Source organism: Dendropsophus ebraccatus, chromosome 3 (genome assembly GCF_027789765.1).
Source record: "Dendropsophus ebraccatus isolate aDenEbr1 chromosome 3, aDenEbr1.pat, whole genome shotgun sequence".
Classification (NCBI taxonomy): domain Eukaryota; kingdom Metazoa; phylum Chordata; class Amphibia; order Anura; family Hylidae; genus Dendropsophus; species Dendropsophus ebraccatus.
The window spans coordinates 83,285,998-83,306,957 of record NC_091456.1 but is presented as its reverse complement, the minus strand read 5'-3'; the positions used below and the strand labels follow the sequence as shown (position 1 = coordinate 83,306,957).

The following is a 20,960-nucleotide window of genomic DNA, read 5'->3' as shown; positions in this document are numbered from 1 at the left end:
CCGTAAAGCGTTCGCAAATATTTTTCCTTCGCAACTGTGGAGAGTGGCATTATACTGCAATTTTGGGGTGTTGGGTGCACCCAGGCATGCTAACCCTAATGTCCCAGTGTCATTCCGGAGGTGTTTGCATCATTTAGGGAGGTTTCATGGGGGACTTGGTGACCTCCAAGTGGTCGAATTTTGATTTCCAAGAGCTGAGAATTTTTTTCCCGTAGACTATAATGGGATCGAATATTCGTTCGAATAGTCGAATCTCGGTGCCTATTCGATTCAAATTCTCAAAAGTCGAATATTTCACTACTTGCTCATCTCTAATGCCCATGCTTAAAAAAATTTCAGCCAGAGCTAGGTGGCAACAATTCTTATAATTGAGGTAAGGTTGGTTACTTGACTTGATTAGCAAGTATTCTGGCATTTTAGTACTCGTTCATCTCTAATACAGTATGTAACTGTTCTTTGGTTGATCATATAAACTGATATAATTAATCAGGTCACACAACTGATCATGTCTACGTTTTTATTGTGAAGTGGTTTGGCGTCTGCTAAAGAGTGATATGTATGACTGAATTTTAACTACATTTTGGAATAAAACACATTGCAACTGGTGCTTACTACTGTGTTTGCTGTTTGATCATATAAACTGATATAATTAATCAGGTCACACAACTGATCTTATATAATGTATAATAACAAGTGACTGATAAGAGTTTTAGCATTTTTAAATAGGATACAACATTTGAACTCTATGGACTGTGTAAAAATATCAAACTGTGTAAAATAGAAACTGGTGTAGATTTCCCACAGCAAACAATCACAACTCCGTTCTTAGCTTTAGTAAAATAAAAGCTGATCTGTCATTTAAATTATACACAGCTTGATAAATCAGGGCCTATGACTTGTTATGATGGAAATAATCCTTAAGCCAAACCTTTGAGTATCATAAGACAGACTGGTTGCTAGGGTATACTGTGTAATAACGTCTTATAAAGGCTGTAGCTGTTAGCTTACTTGTCCATAGACACCAGGCTTAAATAATTCAGATGAATTGCTACCGTGCTAAGAGCATTTTATTCTCCATCGCAGATTGTGTTTTTTATCAGATTTTTTATGTAATAAACCTGCACAGAAAGTCACCGGACCTTTTTTATGAAACCCCATGGTGTTTTTTGATGGATTAAAAAAACTGAAATGTTAATGCATTTGTGCTAAACAAATCCCACTAATCCATAAAGGAAATAATGTATGCCATTGTATTTTCTTTACAGTCTACAAGCTATTATTTAAGGATCACCATCATGTACCACAAGACTGTTGCACAAGCAGTTTACAATGAGTCCTTAACATGTCTATTAATAAAATACACAGTGATTGCTACCGGACAATCCATTTTCATTTTCCTATTCCTTCAAGCAAGTAATAGTTATTTTTGCAGAAGTATACATTTATCTTAGTAAAGGGGATTCTAAAGCTTAGGATATTGAAGTATTTCATCATTATGTAAACTGCATATAATGCTTAGACTGATAAAACCAATCTGTTACTGTACCTAAACTTGTTATCAGAAAATATAGTTTAAAATATGAAATTAACCAGGTTGGGTGAACGAATGGAATATACTTTCAAAACAACTTCATGAGATTTAATCCATCTTTGTTACTGCATGAATAATCCTTGCACACCGAGTTGGAAGACAGACTTCATTTGTCTGTCAGGTTCTCATGGGATATTACTTTCCATTGTAAAAGAAAATAATGTCCCCAATTTTAGGTTTTTAAAATAGCACATCCATTTAGATCTCCCTGCCTACCATCAAGAGTGGAAAAATGACTTTGGGGAACAAGATGAAATATGACAAGCATACCTCTATGGAATCACAGTATTTGTAATTTTATCTATTCTATTTCACTTAGACCTAATTATGGGAAATTTTATCTAGCATCCTCTGAAAGCTGGAAAAGAAAGCACTGATTCTTGTCGGATCTGTAATGTTGCAGATAAAACACTATTGGGGAAACTGGCCACATGTAATGTTCATCAACATTTTAGAAGAAAAATATGAAAAACACACACACACACACACACACACACACACACACACAAAAGCATTATTTTATGATATAGTGGACTTACTTTGAAACATGACTTTATTTTAAAGTTTTTATTTTTGAACACCCTTTTTTTTTACAATCTATAAGTCTATTATTGTAAAATTTTGATTGTAAATTTGTTTTTCTAATACAAATTTTGTATACATGACAATGCATTAAAGCAACCCTCAAAGCATCCCTTACTTAAAGAGTAACGCCGGATAAAAAAAATATATTTTCTATTAAAAGTACATTAAAAGTTATTTAGATGTGTCTATATAATGTATTACCATATCTGTGCGGTTCTGCCACACTGGTAGCTGATAGATATCCAGGAAGTGAAGAAAAATGGCCCCTGTGCCAGTTTATCTCCTGCTCCCCCTGCTCTCCCTCCTCAGGAGAGAGAGATTACATGCCTCTGTCTTACATTTAGTTTGTTTGCTGAGCTTAGGCTGATGATTCAGGCAGGGTGTGATGCTTTAGGAGGCTGGGCTGGATCTTGTCTCCCACCCCCCTGAGTGATTTACCATCTCTGACCAGCCCCTCTAGCCTACACCTGATCAGGCAAGGAGTGACAGAAGCAGCTGCCACTGATTGCACAAAACTCTGCAGTGAAATTAGGGCTGTGTTCACACATGTTGGAGTTTCATTGCAGTACCACAGCGTCTTCTCAAAACTGATGCAGTAACACAAGTAAATGATGCTAAACGGCACAGAGGATCAGAGCCGCCACTGCCAATCCCACCTGGATAAAAAACGAGGCATAAACAGTATATCCCATGTAACATAATATTGGATAAAGTTCTGATTGTGGGGTTTAACTTCAAAGAGAAAAGATGCTTGATCATAATATTTGCATAAGAAGAATATCTTTTAATTGAATTCAAAAAGTTCTTTACTTTATTCCAATATCAGTGTTACAGGTAGTAACAGTGTGCTGTGTAGGTGATACAGGTAGAGAATACAGCATGCTGTGTGGTGTTACAGGTAGAGAGCACAGCGTGCTGTGTGGGGGGGACTACAATTAAATGATAAAGTACTGAAATTTATTCAGTAACACAATGAAACTGTACTGTGTGAACACAGCCTAGATATCCTGTAACTGTTTTAGGTGGGGAATGGGCAGGGTGGAGGACTGTGATGGACAGCTGAGGGACAGCAATGCATTCTGGAACCTGTAGTACTACTGTATGTACAATTGCTCAACCAGGAAGTACAGCCACAAAATACAGAACAAAGACCACCAAACAAATGGATTTTAGTAGTTTCAAAATTGGGTTAGACAGGTAAGCAATGCTATATACTTCTGCAGCAGGTTTAATTTTTTTTTCACCTCTACCTGGAATTCCCCTTTAGTTCATTCAGTGCAATAGACAGGACTACTTAAGCATCTTGTGGCTACTTGTGGCTATGTTCACACTGTGTACAAACAATAGCCATTGTTTGTTCATCCAGCCTACATTCATGGCCAGATGACCACTATTTTAAAATCATTATAATCCAGCCGTCCTATGAGTGTGCCTTGAAATCAATTAACCATTGATTTCCAGGCACACTACGAAGCAAGACAGCCACATGCTTTGTGAACTGTCAATTGTCTCTGGCTCCTGTCTGTAAACAATGTCTGTAAACAATTAAAACGGCAATTTTTTCCCACAGCTATATTGAAAAATGGTCGTTTTTTGTAAACGGCGTTATTTCAATTGAATTCTTTTTTTTTTACGACAAGAATGGCCACTGTTTTAGGCTATGTTCACACACCGTTAGAGACCGGCCGTTCCGTGACCCCGGCCGGGTCACGGAACAGCTGGTCTCTGGCCGGATCATCTCGGGCCGGTACTTAAGTACCGGCCGGATGATCTTTCCGGCCGCAGAGCTCTGATGCGGGCGCATCAGCGCGTGCCCGCATCAGAGCTTCCCATAACACACAGTGAAGCAAGCGGGCGGAGCCGCTCGCTTCACTGTGTGAACTGACAGGTCTTTCTGCGGCCGGAATTCATTGAATTCTGGCCGCAGAAAACTGACATGTCAGTTTTTTGCGGCCCCGCATGGGCTCCCGGCCGGAGCGTATACGATGTGTGTATGCTCCGGCCGGGATCCCATTCATCAATAGGCATTGTTCCACCTCGCAAAACTACGGCCGTAGTTCTGCGGCAAGAACTACTGCCGTAGTTGTACGTTGTGTGAACATAGCCTTAATCAGCAACAACAGCCGTTTTTGTGATGAAAAATATAGCCTGAATATGCATAAGTAGGAGGGGACTTAGGAGCCAGAGGGCAAGTAGGATGGTGAACTGTGGTGCCCAGTTCACCAAACGGGCTCATTTTATATATATCCTTTGGAGTAAAATACACCAGTGCACTATGCAAGAAGGTAAAACATACAGCACTGGAATCAGAGGCTCTTACACTACAGGTACATAACAACAGGTTTGATTGTATGAACATGGTGTTAATTTCCCTTTAATAAAACAATTTACCATGGATTTAGCTATGATTGGAGTCAAAATGACTAAGCCATAAGTATTGAAATTGACTATTACATCTCAGCATTAATTACTTCTTTCATTGTAAGTGAAATTAACATTTTACAATTAAAATACGCATAAATCTATATTAAACAACAAAAGTTTATCTATAAAGTAGGACAACTATTCTTCTAGAATTTATCATTCTGCTATCAAGAGTTTAAAATATAACACTTAAGGGAATGTAAAGCTCAGTGTGAAACAATGGCAACCTGGTAAATGCCCCAGTGGAATCGGACTTTTCCGTGTCTAATTAGCAGAGCAATGTAATCCCTAAACACTCTTTTGTTAGGGAAAAGAAATCTAATTTTCAATGTGATAAATATCCCTATAGCTGAAACAGAATTGTCAGGCATTACAAAATGATACTAGACATTTTGGTATTGTACTGTTGCAACATATCAAGGGTATATACAGAACATAGTTTCCTGTAATCAGATTGTATAAACCTGTGCATATTTGTGATCTTATTTCAATGATAGAACACTATTTATTTGAATATAGAACATCAAAAGTTGACTCCTTTTAAATAAAAAATTGTATGGTTATCATCCACTTGCATGAGTAACTAACAATATAATGAATGGACAGGCTAAAGGTATGTTCCCAGAGTGTTTTATGGCCTCAAAAATGTTGTGTGAACATACAATTAAAATAATCTTTTAGTCTTTTTTTAATACATTACCTCAGTGACTGCAAAGCTCCTCTTCCCACAAGGCACCACTTTATACCACTTATCGTGAAGCATGTCCATGTACCCACTTGATTTATACTGACTGACCAGTTCTGATATGTTTGATGTTAAAGGAGAGTTGGGGGGAAGACCAATGCCATAACCTAAAAAACATATACATAATAAATGATTGATCATGCAGTACAATAGCATATCTATTATTCAGATGCAAAACGTAAGCTTAGCTACAGCATTTGGAGATACAGTACATTTTTGTTAGCTGAAGTTCCAGATTTGACCACAGACATATTCCAAGCAGTCCAAACGCTACAGAACACTGTAGAAAGGTAAAAAGGAGCCAGCACACAGTCCCTCAGCCACGCAAGAGACAATGGGGATAGCACACCCCATATCAGAGTCCCAGAATAACTTCCATTGATGTTTATTATTCAGTCCATTCACAATGTGCAACCACCTTTGTCAAGCAGAATACTGATACTGCCACTATTTATCAAATATAGGCAATTCATTTAAACTCTGAATACACAACTACTAGTATGAACTGCACTTTAACAATAACAGGTGACATTCTACGTAGATGCTAAGAATTCTCTTGGCTTTATTATACAAAGCGACAATGCAAAGTTTCCTTTTATCAGAGCAACTATTGCTAACCAACTTTGTTGTTAGTAAAACATCCTCTAAACTATAGCTGTATGTACTCAAGTACTAGTGGATGTAATATATCTCTCCCTATTTGTATATATGGTGAGATTTTTTAATTAAGCCTATTGGGGCAGGGAGGAGTGAGGCAAGATACCCTGGTGAGTCAGAATCCCTTAGGAAAATAATGATTTCTCTACAACTCTGTAGCATCTCTGAGGAAATTATAAGTGGGGCAATCATGCACAACTAAAATATCTAACAAGTATGTAACTTGCAGCATTCACCTCTTTTTGGAGCTACAAAAGTTAAACAAATTCTAAAAAGATAGATGCAAAAATAGAATCCCTAGTTAGGCTATGTTCCTACAACTGGAACAGAACGTCAATTAATGGTAAAAGGCAGCCAATTTTTCATAATGACAGCTGCAAGTAATGATCATGATCAAACATAGCCTTATGCTACGTTTCCACGAAACAATTATCGGGCGAATTTTCGCGATAATGATCGAATTCAAACGATAATCGTACGTGTAAACGTGGCGAACAATCGAAAAATCGTTCATTTTGATCTTTTAACATGTTCATAAAAAATTCGCCGATCGTTCCGTGTAAACAGTCGTCGCGCGATAGTCCGGCTGTGCGCCCCCCGCAGGCCACTCGGCCCTCCGCTCGCAGTCCGGCCCCCCGCTCATCTACAGCCCCCTGCGGCGGCTCAATAGCCACCCCCGCTGTTCTGATCGCAACCCCCGCCGCCCCGATCGCCACCCCCGCCGCCCCGATCGCCACCCCCGCCGCCGCTCCGATCGCCACCCCCACAGCCCTGATCGCCACCCCCGCCACCCCGATCGCCACCCCCGCCGCCGCTCCAATCGCCACCCCGCCGCTGAAGAGGAGCACTGATTGGCTGAAGAGGAGCCGTTTGAAATTGCCGGCTCATCTCTTCAGCCAATCAATGCGCTGAAGAGGGAAGCCGGGAATGTCGGAAGACCTGCTGCGCGGAGCAGGTAACGTATGCTCTTGGCCGCGGCGGTGGGGGCGATCGGAGCAGTGGCGGCGTGGCGATCGGAGCGGCCAGGGGTGATCGGAGCGGTGGGGGTGGCGATCGGAGCGGCGGGGGTGCCGATCGGAGCGGCGGAGGTGGCGATCGGGGCGGCACAGGGGGCTGCGGGGGGTGGGCTGCGGGAGGGCCGGGCTGCGGGCGCACGATCGCAAAACGATTTTTCCGTACGATATATCGTACCGTCTAAACGCTGATCAGTATAAACAAAAAATCGTTACTTCGAAATCGTTAATCGTGCGATCGGGCCAATTATCGCTCCATGTAAACTTAGCATTATACTACAGTGTCAAAGCTTCTAAGGGCCCTTTTACACAGAAAGATTATCTGACAGATTATCTGCCAAAGATTTAAAGATTTGAAGCCAAAGCCAGGACTGGATTTGAAAAGAAGAGAAATCTCAGGCTTTCCTGTATGACCTGAACTCTGTTTATAGTCTGTTCCTGGTTTTGGCTTCAAATCTTTGGCAGATAATCTGTCAGATAATCTTTCTGTGTAAAAGGGCCCTAAGTGTGCGGCTATATGATGCTCTTTATTGCACCCTATTAAGAAGGTTTTCTTCTGTAGAAACAATGGGGGGGATTTATCAAACATGGTGTAAAGTGAAACTGGCTCAGTTGCCCCTAGCAACCAATCAGATTCCACCTTTCAATCCTCACAGACTCTTTGGAAAATGAAAGGTGGAATCTGATTGGTTGCTAGGGGCAACTGAGCCATTTTCACTTTACACCATGTTCGATAAATCTCCCCCAATGCTTCTATAGCAGAATACCTCCTTTATATTGCATGCTATGCAACATAGAACCTTTATTTTTCACATTCTATATAGGTCAAAAGTACAGTATACAGGGAGAGAGTGCAGCCTTATAAGTCAATATCTGTAAGGAGCCATAATGCCTCAGCTTTAAAGGGGAACCTTAGTTGTTACTTTAAAAGAATCAGTCATAATATTCTATAATACGATTCAAACAGCAAAGGGTTCTAGCACTGGGAACTGCACAGTTGGTTCAAATATGCTAGGCCTAAATGAAGTATAATGGAGTATAATACATTTAATAAGGAAAAATCAACTGTTCCCTGATCTCAATGAGCTCTCGGAGAGATCAGGTCTAATATTTCTAGCCCACAGGTGTCTAATTATGAGACCCTACTGAAATGAACCATTATAAGGGTATATTCACACGAACGGTCTCGCAGCGAGATTCTCACTGCGAGACCGGCAGGTCCTGGCATTTCCCACAAACTATATACTCACTGCGGTCTGAACGACCGCAGCGAGTATGTAATTCTGCCGCCCTTAACCCCTTCTGCTCCCGGCCGGCTCCCCCGCTGTAAGCATACATTACCTGTCCTCGCTGCACGGGTCCGGCGTCCTGCTCTTCCGCCCGGCCAATCAGTGGCTGCGGCTGTGCAACACACTGATTGGCCGGGCGGGAGAGCAGGACGCCGGACCCGTGCAGCGAGGACAGGTAATGTATGCTTACAGCGGGGGAGCCGGGCGGGAGCAGAAGGGGTTAAGGGCGGCAGAATTACATACTCGCTGCAGTCGTTCAGACCGCAGCGAGTATATAGTTTGTGGGAACTGCCAGGACCTGCCGGTCTCGCAGCGAGAATCTCGCTGCGAGACCTTTCGTGTGAATATACCCTTAAAGTAAACAAATCTAAGAGTTTAACACCATATATACAGACATCGCAGACTACTAGATGCAACAAGCTGGAAACCTGCATCCAACATGCCTTTCAGTGCCCATAGGCTAAAATGGGGTATCGGGCTGGACCTACAGGCACCTGTAAATTCACATGATCAAAAAGGTTTGCAAAATATTTTGATGTAGGCTTACTACACTGAATAGTAACTTACAGTAAGTGAACCCACCCTTTGCTCACATCTTACATCCTTTCCATGTATTTAAATCCTGTCAACTGGTACAAAAAAACAAGATAGAGAATGTTTCCCTTATGGAAACAATTGCCTGGTTAGTTTCTATCTGAATATGTACACATATACAGTATGCTAAACTAAAAGATTGTTCTATTCAAATTGTACAGTATGCACATTTCTATAGCACAGTTCCTAAACCTGGATATTATTATACTAAATGTTTACAGTAAATGCCCTTTAATACATACAAAGCTGTCTTTCTGAGCCTCTGGAAAGGTCCTTAGTTGTAAAAGAATGAATAGAATTTTGCACATTTGAGGGAAATTATAGTTATTTCCACCTACTGTATAAATTGTAAGGAAATTGTAGCCGAGTTTTCACCCAAACTATTATTCAGAGAAATTGCTTTTGTTCTTAAATATATTCCAGTAGGTGTCATTTAAGCCCACTCACTATGAGCTGCAGAATGTTTGAGGGCTTTCTTAATGCTTCTTTAATACAGTGTAACAATATGGTCTGACAAAACAATCATTTCTGTCATCCAGTTTTTCACCTCACTCATTCTTCGATAGAGAAAACTGCTTTTTAAATGAATTTTATAACTTTTACTGATGATATATCAGCTGTTATGTTCAGGTTATGTTTGGAATACATATAACCTAAAACTGTGTGTGTGTGTGTCGGTTTCCCCAAATAAAAACTACAGCTTGTTGTAGAAAAAATGAGTCCTTACTCTTACTTACCCTTAACTCCATCTACCAAGATGTTACAATATGGCGACCTCTGCATTCACACATTATGGGACTGCTCAAGATAGCAGAGTTTTGTATTTCACTATCTCTTAGACCTATACAGTTTAAATGGAACAGCAGTGCACATACACAAAGTCGACGACCACTTCCCTCATACTTGGACACTCAGAACTAGTCATGAGCGAACACGTTTGTAAATGTTCGTATGTCACAATCGCAAACAATTTGTTTGATGATCGGAATAGTCATAACGATTTTTTTTTAGAACATTTTCAAACATGTGAATGTACGCAACTGTGTTAGTTTCCTCCCACCAATTTTAAAAAGCCAATGAACAGGTAATTTAGTGGCCATGTTCACTACTGGCATTACTGTGATTGGCTGTACGATTAGCGTCATTATGTACGTTACGTACATGCTATAAAAACGCGACGCTGAGGTGAATTTTCTCACAGTCATTCCTGATTCTTGTCCCGTTTAGTAGGGAGAGTGACACGAGCAGGAACAGCATCTGAATTTAGTAAGGCAGCAATATTCACAGTGGTAGTTAGTGTAGGGAGGGAGAGCTGACTGAGTTTATTTATTTTAAATGTTTTCATTATTCTTTCTGTGTGACTCTGCTGTAATCCAGTGATTGCAGAGTGTATTAAAATACACAGTAGTATATCCGTCATTGTGTATATACGCAAAGACAAACAAAAGTTATGCTAATGCTACAAAATTGCTTAGTTTTTGCGTATTTTACGCTTTGCACCTGATAATCTGTATGCATTCGGGTAATGTTTATGAATGTTCAGGGAACACGAACATAAACTGATCACAATCATTTTTTTTATGTTTGTGTTTTTTTCCTCCTTAATTGTTTATTTTGCAAATTCCATATGAAAATAAATATAAACAATGGGGGATATTTAAGAATTGTTGGCCTGAGGCATACGCCAGGAAGAAGGTGCAGATTTGCCCCTTCTCCCTGGTGAACACCTGCCGCATGCCCAGCTCGCCCGAGCTTGGGGGTGTGTGACAAGGTGTCCTCCAGCGCCTCATTTATCATGATTTACGCCTGCTTGAAGGCATAAAACATGATCCAAATCTACACTTGCTGGAAGCAAGTACTCCAGGCACAGGTTCGGGCACCTAGCCGGCCGGATTCACTAAAAGGTGTGTGCCTTTCAGTGAATCCTGCGGGGCCCAATATAAGACTGGCGTTCAATATAAGCCCAATATAAGACTTGTACGCTGGTCTTCATAAATCCCCCCTATAAGCTTGAACATTTTCATTCACTATACCTCCCACAGCTACCCCCCCAACCCCTTACCCCAAAAGGAGCGGGGTTAGAAAAATTCAATCCCCATTATTCTTTAAAGTTCCCTCTATTTCTTCCAGACAGCATTAAACCGTTTAGAGGCCTTTTTAGAGCGAGATGTGACTTCCTCATAACTCCTTATTTTGTTAACCAGGTTACCCCATTCCTTGATTGAGGGAGGGCTAGCATCCACCCAATGTCTAGCAATTACCACCCCAGCACGCTCCAAACTTTTTTGTATGATGATGGTGATTACTCTTTTAAGGAGCAGCAATGTTGAGATACACTGCATACGACCTGCCCCCCCTTCCTAGAAGTACTGGCTTGTGTGCACTGCACTGATTGTAGTAATAGTCTCTAATCATTAGCAGAGCGGGTACATTTTTTGGGATATCCAGATTCTACAGCATATTCAAGCCTGTTATTTGTGATACCAAGAAATAACAACAAAAAAGGCGTTTATAGGGAAATTAAAACACTTTATTGATCACAAAAATGGGTCTATGCAGAACTAAAATAAATACAAAAAATATGGACAAAGAACAGATTTATAGACCCACAGACAGCAAAGAGGCCCTCAAAACAAAGATATGAGGCGATAATATAAAAATGCTATATTGACAGGTCCTGTCATGAACTGAGGTGGAGAGCACTGTGACAGACTGGAAAGAATATACCACTTCCTGCAGAACATAAAGCAGCTGAGTTTTTTTTTTTATAGAAGTAATTTACACATCTGTATAACTTTCTTAGACCAGCTGATTTCCTTTTTTTTTGTCTGGAGTACCCCCTTAGACTAAGTTCACACACAGTATTTCTGTCAGATTTTTTTTTCAGTATTTTTTCAACCATGATCAGAACTGGAACCGACAGGGCCAAATTATAATGGAAATATTTCACAGTTTTTGTGTTTTCAATCCACTTCTGGTTTTAATGTAAAAAACACTGACCAAAAGACCAATTAAAATAATATGTGTGAACATAGCCTTTATCTGCTGGGGGAACCATGCAGATTTAGTTGCAAAAACTATATTAAGAAAAAAATCACAGCAAATCTGTCTCATGTACCTGTATCATAACTGGGGATATTTTTTATTTAAAGAAGGTCCTAATGTGGTGTCCCATCACGCGTGTTTCTAGTCTAAATACCTCGTAGGACGGGTAACCCGACACTGCAGGGCAGAAGGTGGTTTTTAGCGACAGTAAGGTCGGAACACAGGTACAATTATTCACTTCTCTAGTATGCCGGCGGTTGGGCACTAAAAAAAGGTGCGACCACCACACTAAGCACATTTTATTATAATATATTGAGCAAAAATTTAGTTTCTTCTTTTTTTTAACCCTTTAAAGACTGGACCAATTTCAATTTTTGCGTTTTCGTTTTTTCCTCCTTGTGCTTAAAAGGCCATAACAGTTTAATTTTTTCACTTAGAAACCCACATAAGCCCTTATATTTTGAGCAACTAATTGTACTTTGCAATGACAGGCTGAATTTTTTCATAAAGTGCACTGCAAAACCAGAAAAAAAAAAAAATGTGTGGTGAAATAAAAAAAAAAAAAAGTATTTTTTTTTTTTTTTTGGGGGGGGGGTATTTGTTTTGGGGGTAAAACTGTTATATATGTTCCTCAAGTCGTTACAATTACAACAAAATGTATCGCTCTATTACCATGCTTATAGCGCTTTTATCCTTTGGTCTATGGGGTGTCATTTTTTGCGCCATGATCTGTACTTTCTATCGATACCTTGATTGTGCATATGCGACTTTTTGATAGCTTTCTGTTACAATTTTTCTGGATTTGATGCGACCAAAAATGCGCAATTTTGCACTTTGGGATTTTTTTTGCACTAACGCCTTTTACCAAGCAAGATCAGAAATGAAATAAATTAATAGTTTAGGCGATTACGCACACAGCGATACCAAACATGTTTATTTATTTATTTTAATTTATAAAATGGGGAAAGGGGGGTGATTTATTAATAATACAACATTTTTATTTTTTTACACATATACTAAAAGCCCCCCTGGGGGACTTCTAGTATAGCCACACCGATCTCTCATAGAGATCTATGCAGTATAGTTATGTTGCAGACGAAAGCAATAGAATGCAGGGCCGAGATCAGCGCCATTAGGGCGCAGACCTCGGCGGACACCAGATGCGGGGTTCGCCCCTCCATGACGTCGCGGGGGGGGGGGCGTGCCCCCACCAGGTATCGGCTTCAGTAAGTATTCAGATGCAGCTGTCAAATTTGACAGCTGCATCTGAATACTTAATTAGCGGGCAAGGCAATCGGATCGTGCCCGCTTATAGCCACGGTCCCGGGCTATATGCAGTACCCGGGACTAAGGCGGTTCAGAGCGGGGTTGCCGCGCAGCCCCGCTCTGAACTCTCTTAACGACCGCAGGGCATAAATATACGCCGTGAAGGGGTTAAACTACTTAAAAATCCCACCATGTGACAATGAAAAAAAAACTGCTTGACTGGGGCAATTTTGAAAAGGTTGTCAATGCATCCTATCACTATATCACAATCACAACTATACACAGTATACGGAAAACATTGATTTTTGTCCCTGATTTTTGATAAACAAAAGGTGAGCTGGGATTGGTTGCTTTGTGTGTAAGAAACAAATGAGATTGTTAAATGTGGGCCATTGAGACTTCATGCATGTTAATTGTTATAGTGTCACAAGGGTGCCAAGGTGTCTAGCACATTTTCTTTATAAAACATATGAGGGTTTTTCAGTATATAACCTCTGACTACTATTTGAGGTTATTTAGCCATAACACTGTGCAAGCCATTCCAGTAATACATGAAAGCAATTAGAAAACAGCCTGTTAATTTGACACAGCAATTTAGCAATTCTCCGTGCAAAAGTGACCTTTAACGATTGGCTTTTAAAATTCTGAAGATTTGCTTAAGTTGTTATGCAAATTAGACAAACCATTTGCTATTTATAGGACATGATGTGAAGCAGCAAGTAGACAAAGATACAAATAAGACACTCATAAGTCACTCACATATTTCAGGCTAAATTTTCTATATTATACCCAACAGGTGTATGTTCTTTTCATTCATAGTAAGTTTATGAGCCTCCAATTACTAGAATTAGTAGTAAAAGACTATGTTATGTTATGACTATGTTCACACAGTGTTTAACAGCGTCCATAGCAAAGGACACTGTTTAACTGTTGGCCACCAGGAAAGTTCTTTTTTTTTTTAACACCCTTCCTAAAGTTGCTCTATTTAATAAGGACTCTTAATGGACTAATGGAATAGTCAGGACTCTGACTATGTTCACACAACATCAAAAAAAGAGAAAAGGCGTCCACTTTTTCTATTCAAAAAGACATCCGTTATTGCTGTGATTTAATTCACTTCAATGCAATGCATTGGAGTGAAATGGTGGACGTCCAATGCACACAATGTATAAAATAACGAACGTTGTCTGAGTGGACGTCAAAATTATGATCATGCCAATTATTTTCGGACATCTATTGCGAACATCGGACATTAGTTTTTTATGTTCATACACAGTTTCTTTTTTTACCATCCTTTCACTGTTTTTACTATTAAATTCAATGGACATTTCAATTCATTACACACCCAAAGGCAAATCAGTAACCCCAAACTAGAATAATGTACCAACAGCTGTCAGACAGCTAAATGACATCCGTCATTTTAGACTTAGGGGAAGATTTATCACACTGGTGTAAAAGAAGAATTGTCTTAGTTGACCCTAGCAACCAATAAGATTCCACCTTTCATTTTCCAAAGAATCTGTGATGAATTAAAAGTGGAATCTGATTGGTTGCTAGGGGCAACTAAGACAATTCTATTTTACACTAGTTTGATAAATCTCCCCCTTAGATTTTAAACAAGGCTGTTGTGTGAACATAGTTTCTATGCATAACTGAGGTTGTTTTTTTTAAAACTTTGGCCCTTTAGTTACAACATTCACAAAAAGATGCAGTAAAGGGTTAATGCATGGCACAGAGCCAAAGGAAAAATAAATAAAATAAATAAAAAGGAAAGAAAAACTCAAATATACAAATTCTAATTTGTCTCCATCACTTCTGTGCAGAAAAATTTCTCTAAATGCCTTTTTGGGAAATCAGAGACACATGGAAGAAATGTACAGACATTAGCCCAGATTTATCAAAGGGTGTAACATTTAGACTGGTGCAAACTGCCCACAGCAACCAATCACAGCTCAGCTTTCAGCTCTGATAAAATGAAAGCTGAGCTGTAATTGGTTGCTGTGGGCAGTTTGCACCAGTCTAAATATTTACACCCTTTGATAAATCTCCCCCATTATGTACCTTTACAGAAGTCTGACTACACCTTGGGGGGAATTTATTATGAACTATACACTGGTGTAAACTGCTCATTACAACCAATCACAGCTCAGATTTCCGCTCTGGTAAGATGATGAGGAGCTGTGATTGATTGCTGTGGGCTGTTTACACCAGTGTATATTTTATACCCTTTGATAAATCTGGGCCCTTGTCATATAAGCCTTTACCACTTCCATCCTGTCCCACAAACTTGAGTAAACTAATGACACGGTCATTGTGCCAGGATCCCATTAATCTGCACGCTGACATTGTTGGCACTGCACATTCCTCCACAAAGTGCATCAGCAGAATCAGGCGGTCATACTGACCTCTAGCTCTGATCAGAAAACATATCAGTTACTGTATGTACTTCAAAGGCAAAGTAATAGATAACTTAATGTTGTAGCACTGATTCCCACAACTGACCCATAACTGCGGACACAATTAACAATGTATTTTAGTAACTGTCAACATTTGCAGGGACCCCCTGTCACATAGGTGACATGGACGCACAATGGCTTAATCATTTTTTGTGTCATGGAACATGGCCCTAAATTGGAATTGTAACACCTACAGATGTGTGTATGGGGCCATATAAACTGCATGTGTGAAATGATGTGTGAAAGGGGCAATAATGTCAAATGATTCATCTGAATATAACAATTTTTATGATGCAACATTGAGCAACATAAAAAGTTTAATAATGCAAATTTTATTCCTAGGTCAAAAAAAGGGACATGTAAGGGGAAAAGAGAGACAGAGGGACTTGGCTCAAAAGTAGGAAATGTGCCTCCAAAAAAAGGGACACTTGGGAAGTATTAGGATGTACATTATCTAAAGCATAGCATTAATTAGTTTGTTAGTTTGCACTTTTTCTAAAAGAAAAAGGTCTATACTTAGATGGTTATCATTAGGGATGGTCCGAACCTGCCGAGGTTCGGGTTCGTATCGGGTTCGTATCCGTGGAGCGGGCGCATACAGCGGGAGGAACGTCTGGAAAACAGGGATACAGCCTATGGCTATGGCTGTATCCCAGTTTTCCAGGCGGTCCTCCCGCTGGATCCACCCGCTCCACGGATACGAACCCGATACGAACCCGAACCTCGGCAGGTTCGGACCATCCCTAATGATAACCATCTAAGTTCGGACCATTCCTAGTTATCATCCATACACAGAGGCTGTGTCTAAAGTTAAGTACACCCAGGCAGGCTCATTATCACTATTTCTGCTGTGTTATCTGATTCATCCTAGCTCTTCTGTAGGAACACATTGTATAACTGCAGTGGGTCATGTGACTTCTGATCAGCCAACAGTTTAACTTTCAGATCTAAGTTCGGACCATTCCTAGTTATCATCCATACACAGAGGCTGTGTCTAAAGTTAAGTACACCCAGGCAGGCTCATTATCACTATTTCTGCTGTGTTATCTGATTCATCCTAGCTCTTCTGTAGGAACACATTGTATAACTGCAGTGGGTCATGTGACTTCTGATCAGCCAACAGTTTAACTTTCAGATTTCAAGCTACTTTTTTTCCCTTTAAAATCTGCTATCCATCCCATAATGCATTAACACAGCATTACATAGGCAGCCATAGCCATTACTGGAGAAGAGTGAAGCAGCTGAAAATTTGTTTAGTGAGGTTGGCAAATTTTGGGTCAAACTCGTTAAGATTTGCGAATTGAATTATAATGAATTTTAATAAAACAGCCAAACTATAGTAGCCACAATACTGGGACTATTACAGAATGACAAATTTGTTAGAACACAGTTCTTGTAAAAGTGTCAAATATTGCAAAATCTCATTTAGGGTTCGTTCACACCTACAGGATCTGCAGCAGATTTGATGCTGTGTTCAGTTATTTAAATGAAATCTGCTGCAGAAAATCAGCTGCAGATCCTGTAGGTGTGAACGCAACATAAAAAAAAAAAAAAAAAAAAGTCAATCAGCCAATCATCCAATTTCAGCCTTGGACAGCAGTGGACATTGGTTGAACATCGGCATAAAATATATAAACTTCTTAATAAACCAGTTAACACGTTCCAATCCCGTTTAAAGTACTCTTTTATCTCCCCTTGTGTGGCACCCTTTGAATCCCATGAATTTTTAGACCACAGTAGGAGTGGAATGCGACCATTGATTATGTAAAGCACACACTTAACTAATGAAAATAAAATTTTAGAACACAGAAGGCGTGGAGTGCGACCAACGATTACAGTTCCCATTGAGTTAATAATATGGACTGTGTCTTCACTGGTCTTCAAAGTTACTTGGTAAACTGGACTTTCCCAGCCCAGTGACGCTGCAGACAGCATGTTATTTTGCACATTTTTACTTAACGAATCCTAGTGAATTCGCTTTGTAGAACGAACCAAATTGACAGCGCGATTCGTTACTCATCTTGCTTTGCCAGATTTGCTTCACTCATCTCTAGCCATTACTATCTAAGCCTGCTGGGAGAACAATACAACAATTTCTATTTCTCCTAAATAAGCAAAGAGGCTATAAGAATACCATACAGTCAAGAAAGCTGAATTGTCATCAAATCCATTGTAACTGTTTGATAGAGCTGCATAATCATCATCAGTAATTGTGTCATGAGCTGTATAATCATCATCAGTAAGTCGTATGGGAGTTTCTATCTCCCCACTGTGAAAAAGTTGTATGGAACAGGAAGTTCTGCTGGCTCTCATGGTGAACCTATTGAGAGCAAAGCAGCATATGAAGTTTAAGGAGGGATATATATATATATATATATATATATATATATATGTATATATATATATATATATAAAACCTAAACTACAATTTTTGTCACTATATCATATATACATCATACATCCCACAATGTACACATGCAAAAAACTTTATCAAGCTTAATTTCTGTAGTGTTTTTCCAAAATAGTGTGTTTTTTTTTGCATTTTATTCTCATTAAACATTATGTGATTCTTTAATATGTGATTACACACACACACACACACACATACACACACACACACACATACACACACACTGAAGATGTGCTCACACAGGCAGTTTTTTTTATTGTAATAATTTAAGCAAATCTGTGACCGCCTGCCCATTTATGAAGCTGTCGACATCCCTGGGTAGAGGTCAGTGAATGCATGCAGAGCATACAGAGGTGTGGCCTTGTTTGCTGGGCCCTAGCACTGTTACTCCTTAGGGTGCCTTCACACATACCGTATCGCTGCGTATTTATCGCACAAAACTCGCATGAAACTCGCACGAAACTCGCACGAAAGTAGCTGCGTCTTTTGTGTTGTTAAACTCTCCTGTGAAAATCATGTGAAAATCAAAACTCGCATGTAAAAATCGCACCAAACACGCAGCGAGAATACACATACATTGCAATCAGTATCACTGTGGATTTATGTGCGATAAACTCGCAGTGATAAATATGCAGCGATACGGTACGTGTAAAGGCACCCTTACTGTGTTGTATGAACAGTTTACGTCATGGCGGACATACAGCATAGTAAGCTGTAATGGTGCTGGGGCCAGGGCCGTATTAACAACTGCTGCTGCCCTAGGCACTAAACCTGAAGACGCCCCATCTTCACACACCGATTTGCCTTACCAGACCTGACCAATACCACTATACCCCCCCCACCCCCCCTGGAAAAGACACCAGATTTACTGACAAGTCTGAACAGGAGGTGGGAGACTAAAAAAATAAAAAAATAAAAAATATTTTTTTCCTTCCCCTGCTCCCTGGTGCTGCCCTAGGAACCGGACCATGGGTGCCTAGTGGTAAATACGGCCCTGGCTGGGGCCCAGGGAATGATACACTCCACATATTTTTTTCGATGACCTCTAATAGTAGTAGCTTTTTTGTGAACGAAAAGTTTCAAGGCAAATGCATTCAGTTAACACTAACAAATTAGGATCCTGATGTAAAAGCAAAATCATTTCTTGAGAAAATCTTTTTAGTTACATAGGAACTTCTTGTATAAAATACATTTCTTGAGTTGTAAAGTTTAAAAGAGGTTTTAACACATATTCTGGCAAGTCATTGACACATACTGTCTCTGGGGTCCATGTGCTATATTCAATCTCCATGTCTATTCGTGTCTGCTTGTATAAGCATTATTGTTACTAGGCTAAAAGACAAACTTAAAGTTTTACATTTTCAAAGAGTATTTGATCATTGGTACAGATAAAATGGTATAGCAGGAGCAATGTGTTTTTCTTATTTATCCATATTTTCAGACTGTATGTTATAAATGAAGGTAAATTTCCCTACACATTACTAGAAAGTGCAATCCATTCAGAATCAGAGTAGGCAAAGCAGTTCAAGTTCAAGAAATTACTGTTGATGCTGCTTACACCTTACTGGGATTTGTATGCTCATTTATGTGATGGATTATCCTGTCTAAAGTCTTTTCCACAGGAGAGTTTCATCGAACACACCTGCAATCAGTGGAAGTAATGGTGACTGGATTCAAGCTGTTTTTGGTGTGTCCTGTCGGATTTGAAGGAATGTACTGGACCAAAGCATCTCAGCCACACCTGCTATAGCGAAAAAGTTAACAGCAGCTGTCTACAGGTACAGAGATAAAAACTATATTAAAAAAGAAAAATTATTTTAATCATAACCCTTTAGGTAAAATACTACATCAAAGATGTATACTAGAGAAGACATTCACTGTCCCGTTTACATGGACCCATTATTGGGAACGAGCATTCCTAAAAATGGTGATTTGCCTGATATTTGCCCCTTGTTAAATAACCTTAGCTCTAAGTTTATTTAAAAAAAAAAGACAGACTATTAATAGTTACACCAAAATGGAGTCCTAACAATCATTCTAATCAGCAGCTAATAGATGGTAGGGAAGAGAAAGCCTTCCCCCAGCCTAAGAAATGAGGACTCCTTTCATTCTTAACAAATCAAAACCTGGCTTTAACGGTAATTTCCCCAATACTATTAGAGACCTAGCAAGTCAACACCGGTAATTTCCAGGTCCATCTATTTAATTTTAGGAGCTTTGTGAACACTTATTTGTACTAATGATCACAGTTTTATTCAAGCATCTTTGTTGACAATGGTTAAAGGAGAGTGCAATGTGTTAAAGAAGAAGTGAACTCCATAGTTTATGTCCCATCACAAGGAAAACCATACTATTTTACAGAAAAAAAGGTTGCGCTAACACAGAAATATGGGGATGAACAGAGACTAGCAGCTTATAATAGAAGTTGGACCCTACAGCATGGGACCTACTGACAACCTTAAAGTGGGTTGTCCAGGCAAAATAAAAATGTTCTCCAGGGCTGGGGATTGTATATAAAGAATAAGCATGCTATAATAATCTCCTTTCACCCAGTGAACCTGCTGATTTAATGCTCCTGGTCCTCCAACAATCTTTTTGTCATTGAGACCCCACAGGACCTGCCCATTCAGCCAATCAGTGACACTAGGACATTAGCAGAGTGGGCAGGCCCTGTGGAGATAGGGCAGCACAGAAGCAGGAAAAATTTGCAACTTTTTGCAGCCTGTGCCCAATACTTTTCACTGAAGTCCTTGGTACCAGTCACACTAGTAAATCATCTACCACATATGTCATTGATAGTGTCAAACTGTCAACAGAAAAACTGCCCTACTAACTTGAAGTTACAGGAATGTTAAACTTTAACCAGATGCAAAGGATAATATTAC

At 39.7% G+C, this 20,960-nt stretch overlaps 1 protein-coding gene across 1 annotated transcript in view; it reads right to left on the bottom strand.

Annotated features, from left to right (window-relative positions):
- Positions 1-20,960, bottom strand: part of GRIN3A (glutamate ionotropic receptor NMDA type subunit 3A) — a 223,108-nt gene that overhangs the window by 34,581 nt on the left and 167,567 nt on the right. The window contains exon 6 of the mRNA XM_069964316.1: positions 5,301-5,452. Coding sequence (XP_069820417.1) covers positions 5,301-5,452 — 152 coding nt within the window. The remainder of the gene's footprint in view (positions 1-5,300; positions 5,453-20,960) is intronic.